The sequence below is a fragment of the Epinephelus lanceolatus genome, chromosome 17 (assembly GCF_041903045.1).
Source record: "Epinephelus lanceolatus isolate andai-2023 chromosome 17, ASM4190304v1, whole genome shotgun sequence".
Taxonomy (NCBI): Eukaryota; Metazoa; Chordata; class Actinopteri; order Perciformes; family Serranidae; genus Epinephelus; species Epinephelus lanceolatus.
In genome coordinates this window covers 36,636,087-36,649,810 of record NC_135750.1, presented here as the reverse complement: position 1 = coordinate 36,649,810, position 13,724 = coordinate 36,636,087, and the positions used below count along the sequence as shown (strand labels likewise).

The 13,724-nt window shown below is 40.4% G+C and overlaps 1 protein-coding gene across 1 annotated transcript in view; it reads right to left on the bottom strand.

Moving 5' to 3' along the window:
• The window catches only part of LOC144458437 (protocadherin Fat 4-like), a 38,007-nt gene that overhangs the window by 1,207 nt on the left and 23,076 nt on the right, over nt 1–13,724 (bottom strand). Inside the window, exons 13-20 of the mRNA XM_078160937.1 lie at nt 13,536–13,691; nt 12,111–12,258; nt 10,601–10,773; nt 9,481–9,585; nt 4,845–4,916; nt 2,940–3,095; nt 1,515–1,662; nt 5–177 (exon numbers count right to left, since the gene is read on the bottom strand). Coding sequence (XP_078017063.1) covers nt 5–177; nt 1,515–1,662; nt 2,940–3,095; nt 4,845–4,916; nt 9,481–9,585; nt 10,601–10,773; nt 12,111–12,258; nt 13,536–13,691 — 1,131 coding nt within the window. The remainder of the gene's footprint in view (nt 1–4; nt 178–1,514; nt 1,663–2,939; nt 3,096–4,844; nt 4,917–9,480; nt 9,586–10,600; nt 10,774–12,110; nt 12,259–13,535; nt 13,692–13,724) is intronic.

Genomic DNA, 13,724 nt, shown 5'->3' with positions numbered 1-13,724 from the left:
TCACCTCTCTGTCTAGCCCACTAGCATTAACTCTGATGACTCCAGTGACTGGGTTGATGACAAACAGGGAGTCACTAGGCAATGTTGGCTCCTGGCTTCTAATACTGTAGCGGATATCTGAGTTGTCAGTATCTGGCTGGTCAAGATCTGTGGCCACAACCTGAATCACCTCAAAACCTGGAGAGAGAGAAGTCAGAAGTGAAAACTAAGTACAGAGCTTTGTCAAAGTATTCAGAGCACTTCATCATTAAAGAGGTGATTTACAAAATAAAGCTGGGCCATACAGGGCTAATAGTAGGCTATTTTTCTTTCCAACCTTAAAATACGACTGTTGATTGTGGTGTATAGTGGTGTGTTGTGGCACTGAAATGATCCTATTGTGGTATGACACAGTATAAAGAACGGATGAATGGAAAGTGGGTTGCAGCTGAAGGCAGCGCAGCTGCGTCTGGTGGAATTGTCCTTTCCAGGTCTCTTACAGTCAAGATGGCATCAAAAAACAAGCATTTATTCATCTTGCATCATGCCTAACTTTAGTGGCTCATAGCATATGAGGTATGAGATCAATCTGAAGATGCTCCAGTTCAAAATGAGACCACACTTTTCTATGGATGTCAGTGTGAGCCACGACAAAGGCCAAAATGTGGCCTGCAACAGCTGAGACAATTGCTGGAGTTGCTTTTTGTTTCATGCTTTTGCTTTTGTTTGTTGATAACTTGCGGCTCTTACCGGCCTGTTAAGAAGAGTGTCGAGTCAGCAGTCAATGACACTATAAAACTATAAATCAAACAGGTTTTTCAACAACTGTGAATTACACAACCATGAGAGGTCCTTAAGCATGCAGTCACAAAATAATAAAAAAATATATATATACAAATATTAGGCTGATTGGTCTAGCAGGACGCACGCATGCATGCACGCGTATGCACGCACGCACACATGCATGCACCAATTGTGCCATCTGAAACTACAGTTCTCTACACAGAATTGCCCATTTAACAGTATGCTATTGACTGGGACAGTGTCGAAAACCCCATTAAAACAAAGATAAAAGGGATGTGAATTTTTAAAATTCTGGCATTCTTTTAAAAATGTTTATAACCATAATATTATTCACTCCAGAACACTATGTCATTTTGCTTTCCATTGTGGTTCGCTGCAAGGGTGTTGAATATGGTGTGGCACACCCCCGGACATGATGTCATAGCCACAGAACCTATATTTTTTTAATCACTTACTTGCTTATGAAGAGCTCGGAGTTGATTTTTGGTATTGGAAATATATACCAACACAAGATAAAAATGATGATGCTTAACTGTCCCACTTAACCAGTATTCATTCCTTCCCCCTCCCCACTGTGTTGGAGCAAGTCCTGGATTTCTGTTTTCTCTATATAAAAGTTTTAGGTCAAACAGTAGAAGTTCTATCTGCTCTTTTGTCCTGTGAAAGTGAAACATACTGTTGAACGCTAACAAACATCTTTTTCAGGTTAAAATGACATCTACTGACAGTACCTATTGGTGAGGCCTCAGCAACTTCTCCTTGGAAGGTGTCTTGAGTGAAAGCAGGTTTGTTGTCATTCTGGTCAACTACTATCACTACAATATCCACAGGCTCCTCAGCAATTTCTGAACTGTCCTGATACGTAGCATGTGCCTGAAACTGCATGCAACAAACACATTTTTATTATAACACATGCAAGAATAATCCATGCAGGTGCTTTCATGTCACATCACTAGCACTCACATGGGTGAAATAATACACAATCCTGCCACTGGTTTTACACCAAATCACTGATTTATCTGTCTATTTGTTCTTCCTAAAGAAGAAAACTATGCCATAGTGAAACTACAGACTGCACTGGGCATTGTGATCCTACAGGTCTATACAATCTCCCATCAGTTTAGAAAATAGTGGACATTCTATTTCCTGACAATGACTAAATAACAGGTCTCTTTGCAGAGTTGGGCATGGACCATACATAATGATAGGTTACTGACGTGGAAGGTGTGGGTACAGTATCACCCTGTCACCAACTGATGGTTTGTTTTTACTTAAAATGAAAGGCTTTGAAGTTAATCAAGTTTAGTTTTGTATGTGTTTCTGAGAGTCAGATAATTTTATGTAATATAACAGTAATAATCCTGGCATCTTAATGATCAAGAAAAACAGGGAAATTTAAACATGACTGAGTCATGCAAGAAAATGAGAATTACAATAGTCTGAAATCACATACAGGAGCCTCATGTATGGTGAGCACAACATTGTGACACAAGATACGCATTTAGCCATAGTTTGGATATTTGATATTTTTGGGACATAATGGAACATGATGTGAGGCTTCTTTGGACATTTGCTTTTCAGGTGTGGAAATGTATTTTTTTTTTGTATTATATGAATTGAAGTCAACATAGCCACTGTTACCTGAAAGAGCAAATTACGAACAGGTGAATGTTTGATACAATCTTCAAATCACTCCTCAAAACCCACCTTTTCAAATCCGCTTTTAACCTTTAACATTAGCTTTTCGTTCTCTGTTCCTCATGTGCCCTCCTTTTCTTTGTTTTGCACTATGCTTTTGCACCTTGTTGTTTTATATTGTCCTTGTCTTCTGTTTATCTCTTTGCACTTACATGTATGTACTTCTTTTCTTTGGTTTTAAATGTAAAGCATCTTTGAGAGCTGTAAAAGCGCTGTATAAATACAGTGTATTATTATTATTATTATTAAGTATAGCTTTAAAGACATGCTGAAAAGTTGCCTAAACATTCTGAATAAACATCTGTGAGTGTGCTGATTAGTACAAATTAATGTGTAGTAATATGAAGCTCTTTTATGTTTAACTCTGATTCTAAACAAAGTCCAGGTGACTTTATGTTTAATCCTGAGATGTGAACAAAGAGTGTTTGTATAAAACTGACATCAGACGGGATGCTTACCGTGTACTTGTCTTGTTCCTCTCTGTCCAGTGACTGTGTGAGATACAGATTACCAGTATCTCTGTCCATTGTGAAAAGGCCAATACGGCCCTCATCAACTCCTGGACCAGTGATGGTGTGATAGATCTTCTTTATTTTCTTCTCATCAGAGTAGACCTGGACAAAACACACCACGGAGTTCAATGACTGCAGTGGAAGCTGACATGTCATTCTTTGCAGAAACATATACAGTACAGGCCAAAAGTTTGGACACACCTTCTCATTCAATACGTTTTCTTTATTTTCATGACTATTTACATTGTAGATTCTCACTGAAGGCATCAAAACTATGAATGAACACATGTGGAGTTATGTACTTAACAAAAAAAGGTGAAATAACTGAAAACATGTTTTATATTCTAGTTTCTTCAAAATAGCCACCCTTTGCTCTGATTACTGCTTTGCACACTCTTGGCATTCTCTCCATGAGCTTCAAGAGGTAGTCACCTGAAATGGTTTCCACTTCACAGGTGTGCCTTATCAGGGTTAATTAGTGGAATTTCTTGCTTTATCAATGGGGTTGGGACCATCAGTTGTGTTGTGCAGAAGTCAGGTTAATACACAGCCGACAGCCCTATTGGACAACTGTTAAAATTCATATTATGGCAAGAACCAATCAGCTAACTAAAGAAAAACGAGTGGCCGTCATTACTTTAAGAAATGAAGGTCAGTCAGTGCGGAAAATTGCAAAAACTTTAAATGTGTCCCCAAGTGGAGTCGCAAAAACCATCAAGCGCTACAACGAAACTGGCACACATGAGGACAACCCAGGAAAGGAAGACCAAGAGTCACCTCTGCTTCTGAGGATAAGTTCATCTGAGTCACCAGCCTCAGAAATCGCAAGTTAACAGCAGCTCAGATCAGAGACCAGATGAATGCCACACAGAGTTCTAGCAGCAGACCCATCTCTAGAACAACTGTTAAGAGGAGACTGCGCAAATCAGGCCTTCATGGTCAAATAGCTGCTAGGAAACCACTGCTAAGGAGAGGCAACAAGCAGAAGAGATTTGTTTGGGCCAAGAAACACAAGGAATGGACATTAGACCAGTGGAAATCTGTGCTTTGGTCTGATGAGTCCAAATTTGAGATCTTTGGTTCCAACCGCCGTGTCTTTGTGAGATGCAGAAAAGATGAACGGATGGATTCCACATGCCTGGTTCCCACTGTGAAGCATGGAGGAGGAGGTGTGATGGTGTGGGGGTGTTTTGCTGGTGACACTGTTGGGGATTTATTCAAAATTGAAGGCACACTGAACCAGCATGGCTACCACAGCATCCTGCAGCGACATGCCATCCCATCCGGTTTGCGTTTAGTTGGACCATCATTTATTTTTCAACAGGACAATGACTCCAAACACACCTCCAGGCAGTGTAAGGGCTATTTGACCAAGAAGGAGAGTGATGGAGTGCTGCGGCAGATGACCTGGCCTCCACAGTCACCGGACCTGAACCCAATCGAGATGGTTTGGGGTGAGCTGGACCGCAGAGTGAAGGCAAAGGGGCCAACAAGTGCTAAACACCTCTGGGAACTCCTTCAAGACTGTTGGAAAACCACTTCAGGTAACTACCTCTTGAAGCTCATCGAGAGAATGCCAAGAGTGTGCAAAGCAGTAATCAGAGCAAAGGGTGGCTATTTTGAAGAAACTAGAATATAAAACATGTTTTCAGTTATTTCACCTTTTTTTGTTAAGTACATAACTCCACATGTGTTCATTCATAGTTTTGATGCCTTCAGTGAGAATCTACAATGTAAATAGTCATGAAAATAAAGAAAACGCATTGAATGAGAAGGTGTGTCCAAACTTTTGGCCTGTACTGTATGCAAAATACAATTCAGTGTCAGACTCTCAGGCTTAGTTCCTCTTACCTGAGCTACTTTCATGGGGTAAGGTCCTCTGTCATTTTCAACAACACGGATAGGGGGAATAACCGAGTCTCTCTTCCTCCATCTCAGCCCTTCACTAGACACTGGGAAATGCAGGGTGGGTGCCTGTGGATGGGTTGCACTCTGAAAGAACATGCATATTTGTAGCCAGTTATAGTGCAACAGACACTAGACATTGGTCTCTCACTGCTCTAAGATGCTGCATCAGTAAAGTTACAATGGCAATGCATACATATTTGATCATGTTACTTGAAAAAAAATCAAATCCTTTAAAAATGTTTTGGAAAGCAGAAAGTCAGTGCCTCTGCACCCTCATGCATTCCATTGAAAACCGCCTCCCAGCTCGTTCATTGGCCAGGAGTTCTGCTGTCCTTGACCCTCACATGTCGCTTTATGTGATCAGCATGGCAGAGGTCAACCAGGCACTTGACCAGGTGTGCTACTCATGATTGTCTGTGGAAATGTTTTAAAAATTAAGTTTTTGGGAAATACTGAGCATACGACAGGATAAATGAAACTTGGATAATACTGCTTGAGTTGTGTGAGAGTTTGCAAATGGATGTTTTGATATAGTTTTGCTGTTGTATAAACACAGTCCCCATCACTACAATTCATCAAGAAATGTCTCAGTTTGTGGTTTCTTCCTTTACTGTGGAGCCATGCAAGAAAAACAATGTTCTTCATAATCCAGGATCACATGTGATGATGATATAGAAATGATCACTTTGGGGCATTCTGGGGATGAAGTATTCTTTAAAGACTAACTCTTGTGCAATGACGATAAAGTCTATTCTAACTACACCCCAATTCTACTAGAACCCTCCCTCTCAGCATGTCAAGAAAAATGCAACAGAGGACAGAGGATTGAAAAGCATGGATATCATCGTAGAGCTGGTAGTTAGGGCTAACAAGCGAGCAGCTGATGTTGGACTCCAGGCGAGCGACTGTGGCTCAGGAGTTGCAGGTGGCACCTCATATAGTAGCCTCAGCCAACCGTGTATGAACGTCTGTGTGAATGGGTGAATGCAGGTGTAAAAAGCTCTTTGAGTGTTTGGAAGACTAGACAGGCACAAAACAAAGTCCATGTTAAATTCCACTTATCATTACCAATGGTAAGACAGATAATCTGGTGGAGCTTTGAAAGTCACCACAAGTACCATTATGGCTCCTTTCCCTTTGAGAGAGTCACTGTGTGGGTACCTGCGTTGCAGCTTTCATGGGGTAAGGTCCTCTGTCATTTTCAACAACACGGATAGGGGGAATAACCGAGTCTCTCTTCCTCCATCTCAGCCCTTCACTAGACACTGGGAAATGCAGGGTGGGTGCCTGTGGATGGGTTGCACTCTGAAAGAACATGCATATTTGTAGCCAGTTATAGTGCAACAGACACTAGACATTGGTCTCTCACTGCTCTAAGATGCTGCATCAGTAAAGTTACAATGGCAATGCATACATATTTGATCATGTTACTTGAAAAAAAATCAAATCCTTTAAAAATGTTTTGGAAAGCAGAAAGTCAGTGCCTCTGCACCCTCATGCATTCCATTGAAAACCGCCTCCCAGCTCGTTCATTGGCCAGGAGTTCTGCTGTCCTTGACCCTCACATGTCGCTTTATGTGATCAGCATGGCAGAGGTCAACCAGGCACTTGACCAGGTTTAGCGCTGCATGTCAAAGCACTTTTCAGTGGTAAAATTTGAATGTTTTGTGATGTATGTCTTGCATTTTATTTTACTTTCTGTTTGCTTTGAGAACAGACAGCCATCCAGCCAGGTTAGCATGTAGAAACATAGTCCCCATTGCTCAACCTCTGGTCTCCACTGGTAAGCTAACATTTGCCCTGGCTAGCTGATCAGTCTTGCCTGTTGGGTTATTCCTACTATTCGTTGCCATTTCAGCCTTGTTTAATTCCATCAAAATATATACAATTTTACATGATATTATTATTTTTATCTAAATTAGGGCCTGTTAAACTAAAACATATTTGTCCAGCTTGCATGTGACAGAGACCAAATGTCCACCTTATTACAGGACATTCCCATCCCTTTTAAAATGTGTTTTGAATGCACACATAGCATTATAATATTCATATTTTCTAAGAGTTAAAATGTCCCTTACTTTATCCTTGAAATATTTTATACAAGTACTCACAAACAACCATTACTTTGAAAAAAGTCTCTAGTTTAAGACACAATCTAATTTCAACACATTTCTTTCCAAGTTAAAGGGAATTTCAATGGAATTGGTCCCATATTTAAATGATTTCATTTTGCCAATTCATAGCATCCAAGTAGCCACTAAGATATGCTGAATATTTGTTGATTTAATTTTCATTAAAAAACACACAGGACCATAACAGAGTGGACCTTACACCAGTGAGCAACAACACATTTCATTAAAGAAAAGAAATTTAATTAAGATTCACATGAACATTTGACATTTGATAATGAACATAAACATTTCTAATCATTATTTAACAACATTAATAACAACATTAATTATTAACATTACCATTTAAACCTCTGTGTAATCCCCTGTTTTCAGCTCAGTCATGGTTTTGCTGGAGAATTTAAGTGCCTTGGCACGCCCTGCAAAAGTACTGTCCAGAGATATACATCACAGCCTGTTTCACAAAGCAGCAACCCAGGTGTTTTCCTAAGACATGCCACACTGTATTCTCCAGCTGGAAGGACCTCCTATTTAGAGGCTGTGGCTCCCTCATAAGGCACACAATCTGGTCATCTCTGTTCCAACTAATATCATCTCGTGGACTTGGCCAGTAGAACTTGTTGGTCCCATTCTTGTAAATGCATTTCACATCATCTTCAACATCCAGGATGATTTTTGGGTAGGGTTCATCATCATAGTTCACAATGCACCACTGTCCAATGTCGTCTTTCATGATGACTTCAGGCCGGGATGGTTCTTCGGAGCAATTTGGACTTACCTTTTCTCCCAGGCTCAATTCCTTCAGCCTTTAGCTGGGACAATCCAATACACCTCTGTCTTTCTGGCATTGAGAAGTTATGTCCATCTATCTATCCATCCATCCATCCATCCATCCATCCATCCATCCGCTTATCCGGGGCTGGGTCGCAGGGACAGCAGGCCGAGCAAAGCACCTCAGACATCCCTCTCCCCAGCAATGCTTTCCAGCTCCTCCTGCAGAACCCCAAGGCGTTCCCAGGCCAGATGAGATATGTAATCCCTCCAGCATGCTCTGGGTCTGCCCCGAGCCCTCCTACCAGTGGGACATCCCGGAATACCTCCAGCGGGAGGCACCTAGGAGGCATCCTGATCAGATGCCCAAACCACCTCAACTAACCCCTTTCGACGTGAAGGAGCAGCGGCTTCACTCCGAGCTCCCTCCGGATGTCCAAGCTCCTCAGCCTATGTCTAAGGCTAAGCCCAGCCACCCTGCATCATCAAGCAGTTGAGTTCATTACTTCCCTGCACAGCTATGGGATTTTCTGTTTGATGTTTTTCACTTAAAGTCTCCCACAGACTGTGAGATTTTTACAATCTTATAAGTTTAGTGCAAGATACACTGTGGGACATGGATCTAATAAACTTGGGCAGGACATCAAGTCTGATGTATGGAGACTGTACGATGACAATGCCTACTGACTACGACGTAGGCCATTGACGTCAATACACAAGAACAAAACGTGCGCCATCCATTCACTCCGCTGAAGTGGTAAGAGAAAAATGAAAACAAACATGAATCGAGCCCTTGCTATAGTGGCATTTATGTGTGTTTAAAAAAAAGTCTGAAGAAGAAGAGGAGGAGAATGTGGACATGGTCGTGGCTGGGGAAAAGAGGCTAACTTGGCATGCCGATTTTGGAAGTTTGAAGTTTGTATTTATTAGTATCTACTAGCCTTTAGCAATCACCAGCGTTTAACGTTAGTGTTATTTCATGCTGCATTTCTTTGGTTGGTTAGTAGACATAGGTTATCACAGCAGTCACACTGTGAGATGGTCATCTCAAATTTATGACACTGTCAGAATTTAAGACCGTGACAACAACCATGAACCTCTCACTGTGCGATGTAGGACCACCGTTTTAGAGCCATGACCAAAGATATTACCACGTTTTTTCATGTTGCTCATTTGCAATTGTTGGTCATGTTGCTCATGTTGCTCATCTATTGCTCAGCAATTTTGGGCTGTCTGGGGGCACAGTCTATATCAAGCTTAAGTTAGGCCAACATGTGCTTAAAACTCACCTCCCCATATCAAACAGATCTCTTAGTGTAAGATTTGTCATCACATGTGAAATGTATTGTTAAAGATGTAAAGATAATGCAAGAGTAGTCTTTATTGCATACAACCTACTACATTACCAAAAAATGATTATGCAAAGCTGTTATTGCCAAAAAGTTGGATGAATTGGCGGTTCATACATTGTCACCTTTAAAGCCATTACTTAAAAAAACACTGACTATTGTTCCTTCTACAGCCCCATGAACACTACTCTGAAGCTGGACACATCTGCTGTGCCTAGTTATGGATGCGAAGCTATGATTGGAGAACTGCTTCACTGGGGAGGTGTTAAGTAAGTAATTTTCCAGTCACAATTACACTGTACTTACAGAGTGCTGAGTGAAGGCCGGAGCATTGTCGTTCCTATCTGTGACAGTAAGGATCACTTTTGCTTCTCCAATCCACCCTTCTCCCATCATGTCTGCTGCTTGTACCACTAGAGTGTAATTTGGGTATTTCTGTTAGAAGAGACACACAATGAGTTTAACTCATCAACTGGAAGACTTTTTGTTGTCATTAACAGACTCAGTCAATCCATTCAGAAACTTTAAATAGCTGAAAAACTAATGACATCCCCATTAGCCCCGGCTGGTGTAATGTCACATGATGATTCCTTCTGTCGTTCTAAATATTGGCTCCAGCTAAGAGTGGTATTGTAACTTACCCTGTGGGATGTCAATCTATATGCAACAAACATTTTGCTTGATTAACAATCCAAACTGTAAGCTGAAGCTAACTAAGCTATGCAAAGCCTGGTTTTGATATTAAAGATTAAATGATGACCTTACCTGGTTATTCTATCAAATAGGTGTCAATATCACAATATTTCACTTCTGGCCATTCAGTGGGATCATATCCCCACTACTGAGGTAGACCGACAATATTGACTTTGAGACTTTTTCTCTCTGGTAGACACAGGGTGTTACAACAATCATTTGACAGCTGAATTCCAATGTTTTTAGCTAGCTACAGGCCTTTTTTTAGTGTTTCAGTCCGCTGTGGCACTAACTGTTTTCCCCTGTAGTTGGTGTGGTACGACACGCTGCGCTCTGTCTCTATGGGATGTTTTGTTTTCTGCCTATGCTAACCAATTTCCCAAACCTGTGGTTTTGCATCAGTGTATTTCAATTTGTCACTTATGTATTGATTTCCAGATATGTTTCATTTAATCTTTCCAACCCTACCTGTCATGATCAGCCAATAGCAGATGGCTATATAAACTCTTCCATGACAGCTCCCTAATCAAATGTGTGAGAGCCTGATCAGTAGTTTCATACTTATGTTACATATCTACAATTACAGTTTTCCTATACAGGTCACTTTGGGTTCACACAATAAACAAATCAGCTTCTCGGTTGGTGTTGATGCACTTGTTGCTTGCCTCCAGAGGTTGCTTGTTTGAAATAAAGATTATTTCAATAGTTGGGTAGGAAAGCACACTAAGACAGATGAAATATGTTTTAGAAACCTCACCTCTCTGTCTAGCCCACTAGCATTAACTCTGATGACTCCAGTGACTGGGTTGATGACAAACAGGGAGTCACTAGGCAATGTTGGCTCCTGGCTTCTAATACTGTAGCGGATATCTGAGTTGTCAGTATCTGGCTGGTCAAGATCTGTGGCCACAACCTGAATCACCTCAAAACCTGGAGAGAGAGAAGTCAGAAGTGAAAACTAAGTACAGAGCTTTGTCAAAGTATTCAGAGCACTTCATCATTAAAGAGGTGATTTACAAAATAAAGCTGGGCCATACAGGGCTAATAGTAGGCTATTTTTCTTTCCAACCTTAAAATACGACTGTTGATTGTGGTGTATAGTGGTGTGTTGTGGCACTGAAATGATCCTATTGTGGTATGACACAGTATAAAGAACGGATGAATGGAAAGTGGGTTGCAGCTGAAGGCAGCGCAGCTGCGTCTGGTGGAATTGTCCTTTCCAGGTCTCTTACAGTCAAGATGGCATCAAAAAACAAGCATTTATTCATCTTGCATCATGCCTAACTTTAGTGGCTCATAGCATATGAGGTATGAGATCAATCTGAAGATGCTCCAGTTCAAAATGAGACCACACTTTTCTATGGATGTCAGTGTGAGCCACGACAAAGGCCAAAATGTGGCCTGCAACAGCTGAGACAATTGCTGGAGTTGCTTTTTGTTTCATGCTTTTGCTTTTGTTTGTTGATAACTTGCGGCTCTTACCGGCCTGTTAAGAAGAGTGTCGAGTCAGCAGTCAATGACACTATAAAACTATAAATCAAACAGGTTTTTCAACAACTGTGAATTACACAACCATGAGAGGTCCTTAAGCATGCAGTCACAAAATAATAAAAAAATATATATATACAAATATTAGGCTGATTGGTCTAGTAGGACGCACGCATGCATGCACGCGTATGCACGCACGCACACATGCATGCACCAATTGTGCCATCTGAAACTACAGTTCTCTACACAGAATTGCCCATTTAACAGTATGCTATTGACTGGGACAGTGTCGAAAACCCCATTAAAACAAAGATAAAAGGGATGTGAATTTTTAAAATTCTGGCATTCTTTTAAAAATGTTTATAACCATAATATTATTCACTCCAGAACACTATGTCATTTTGCTTTCCATTGTGGTTCGCTGCAAGGGTGTTGAATATGGTGTGGCACACCCCCGGACATGATGTCATAGCCACAGAACCTATATTTTTTTAATCACTTACTTGCTTATGATGAGCTCGGAGTTGATTTTTGGTATTGGAAATATATACCAACACAAGATAAAAATGATGATGCTTAACTGTCCCACTTAACCAGTATTCATTCCTTCCCCCTCCCCACTGTGTTGGAGCAAGTCCTGGATTTCTGTTTTCTCTATATAAAAGTTTTAGGTCAAACAGTAGAAGTTCTATCTGCTCTTTTGTCCTGTGAAAGTGAAACATACTGTTGAACGCTAACAAACATCTTTTTCAGGTTAAAATGACATCTACTGACAGTACCTATTGGTGAGGCCTCAGCAACTTCTCCTTGGAAGGTGTCTTGAGTGAAAGCAGGTTTGTTGTCATTCTGGTCAACTACTATCACTACAATATCCACAGGCTCCTCAGCAATTTCTGAACTGTCCTGATACGTAGCATGTGCCTGAAACTGCATGCAACAAACACATTTTTATTATAACACATGCAAGAATAATCCATGCAGGTGCTTTCATGTCACATCACTAGCACTCACATGGGTGAAATAATACACAATCCTGCCACTGGTTTTACACCAAATCACTGATTTATCTGTCTATTTGTTCTTCCTAAAGAAGAAAACTATGCCATAGTGAAACTACAGACTGCACTGGGCATTGTGATCCTACAGGTCTATACAATCTCCCATCAGTTTAGAAAATAGTGGACATTCTATTTCCTGACAATGACTAAATAACAGGTCTCTTTGCAGAGTTGGGCATGGACCATACATAATGATAGGTTACTGACGTGGAAGGTGTGGGTACAGTATCACCCTGTCACCAACTGATGGTTTGTTTTTACTTAAAATGAAAGGCTTTGAAGTTAATCAAGTTTAGTTTTGTATGTATTTCTGAGAGTCAGATAATTTTATGTAATATAACAGTAATAATCCTGGCATCTTAATGATCAAGAAAAACAGGGAAATTTAAACATGACTGAGTCATGCAAGAAAATGAGAATTACAATAGTCTGAAATCACATACAGGAGCCTCATGTATGATGAGCACAACATTGTGACACAAGATACGCATTTAGCCATAGTTTGGATATTTGATATTTTTGGGACATAATGGAACATGATGTGAGGCTTCTTTGGACATTTGCTTTTCAGGTGTGGAAATGTATTTTTTTTTTGTATTATATGAATTGAAGTCAACATAGCCACTGTTACCTGAAAGAGCAAATTACGAACAGGTGAATGTTTGATACAATCTTCAAATCACTCCTCAAAACCCACCTTTTCAAATCCGCTTTTAACCTTTAACATTAGCTTTTCGTTCTCTGTTCCTCATGTGCCCTCCTTTTCTTTGTTTTGCACTATGCTTTTGCACCTTGTTGTTTTATATTGTCCTTGTCTTCTGTTTATCTCTTTGCACTTACATGTATGTACTTCTTTTCTTTGGTTTTAAATGTAAAGCATCTTTGAGAGCTGTAAAAGCGCTGTATAAATACAGTGTATTATTATTATTATTATTAAGTATAGCTTTAAAGACATGCTGAAAAGTTGCCTAAACATTCTGAATAAACATCTGTGAGTGTGCTGATTAGTACAAATTAATGTGTAGTAATATGAAGCTCTTTTATGTTTAACTCTGATTCTAAACAAAGTCCAGGTGACTTTATGTTTAATCCTGAGATGTGAACAAAGAGTGTTTGTATAAAACTGACATCAGACGGGATGCTTACCGTGTACTTGTCTTGTTCCTCTCTGTCCAGTGACTGTGTGAGATACAGATTACCAGTATCTCTGTCCATTGTGAAAAGGCCAATACGGCCCTCATCAACTCCTGGACCAGTGATGGTGTGATAGATCTTCTTTATTTTCTTCTCATCAGAGTAGACCTGGACAAAACACACCACGGAGTTCAATGACTG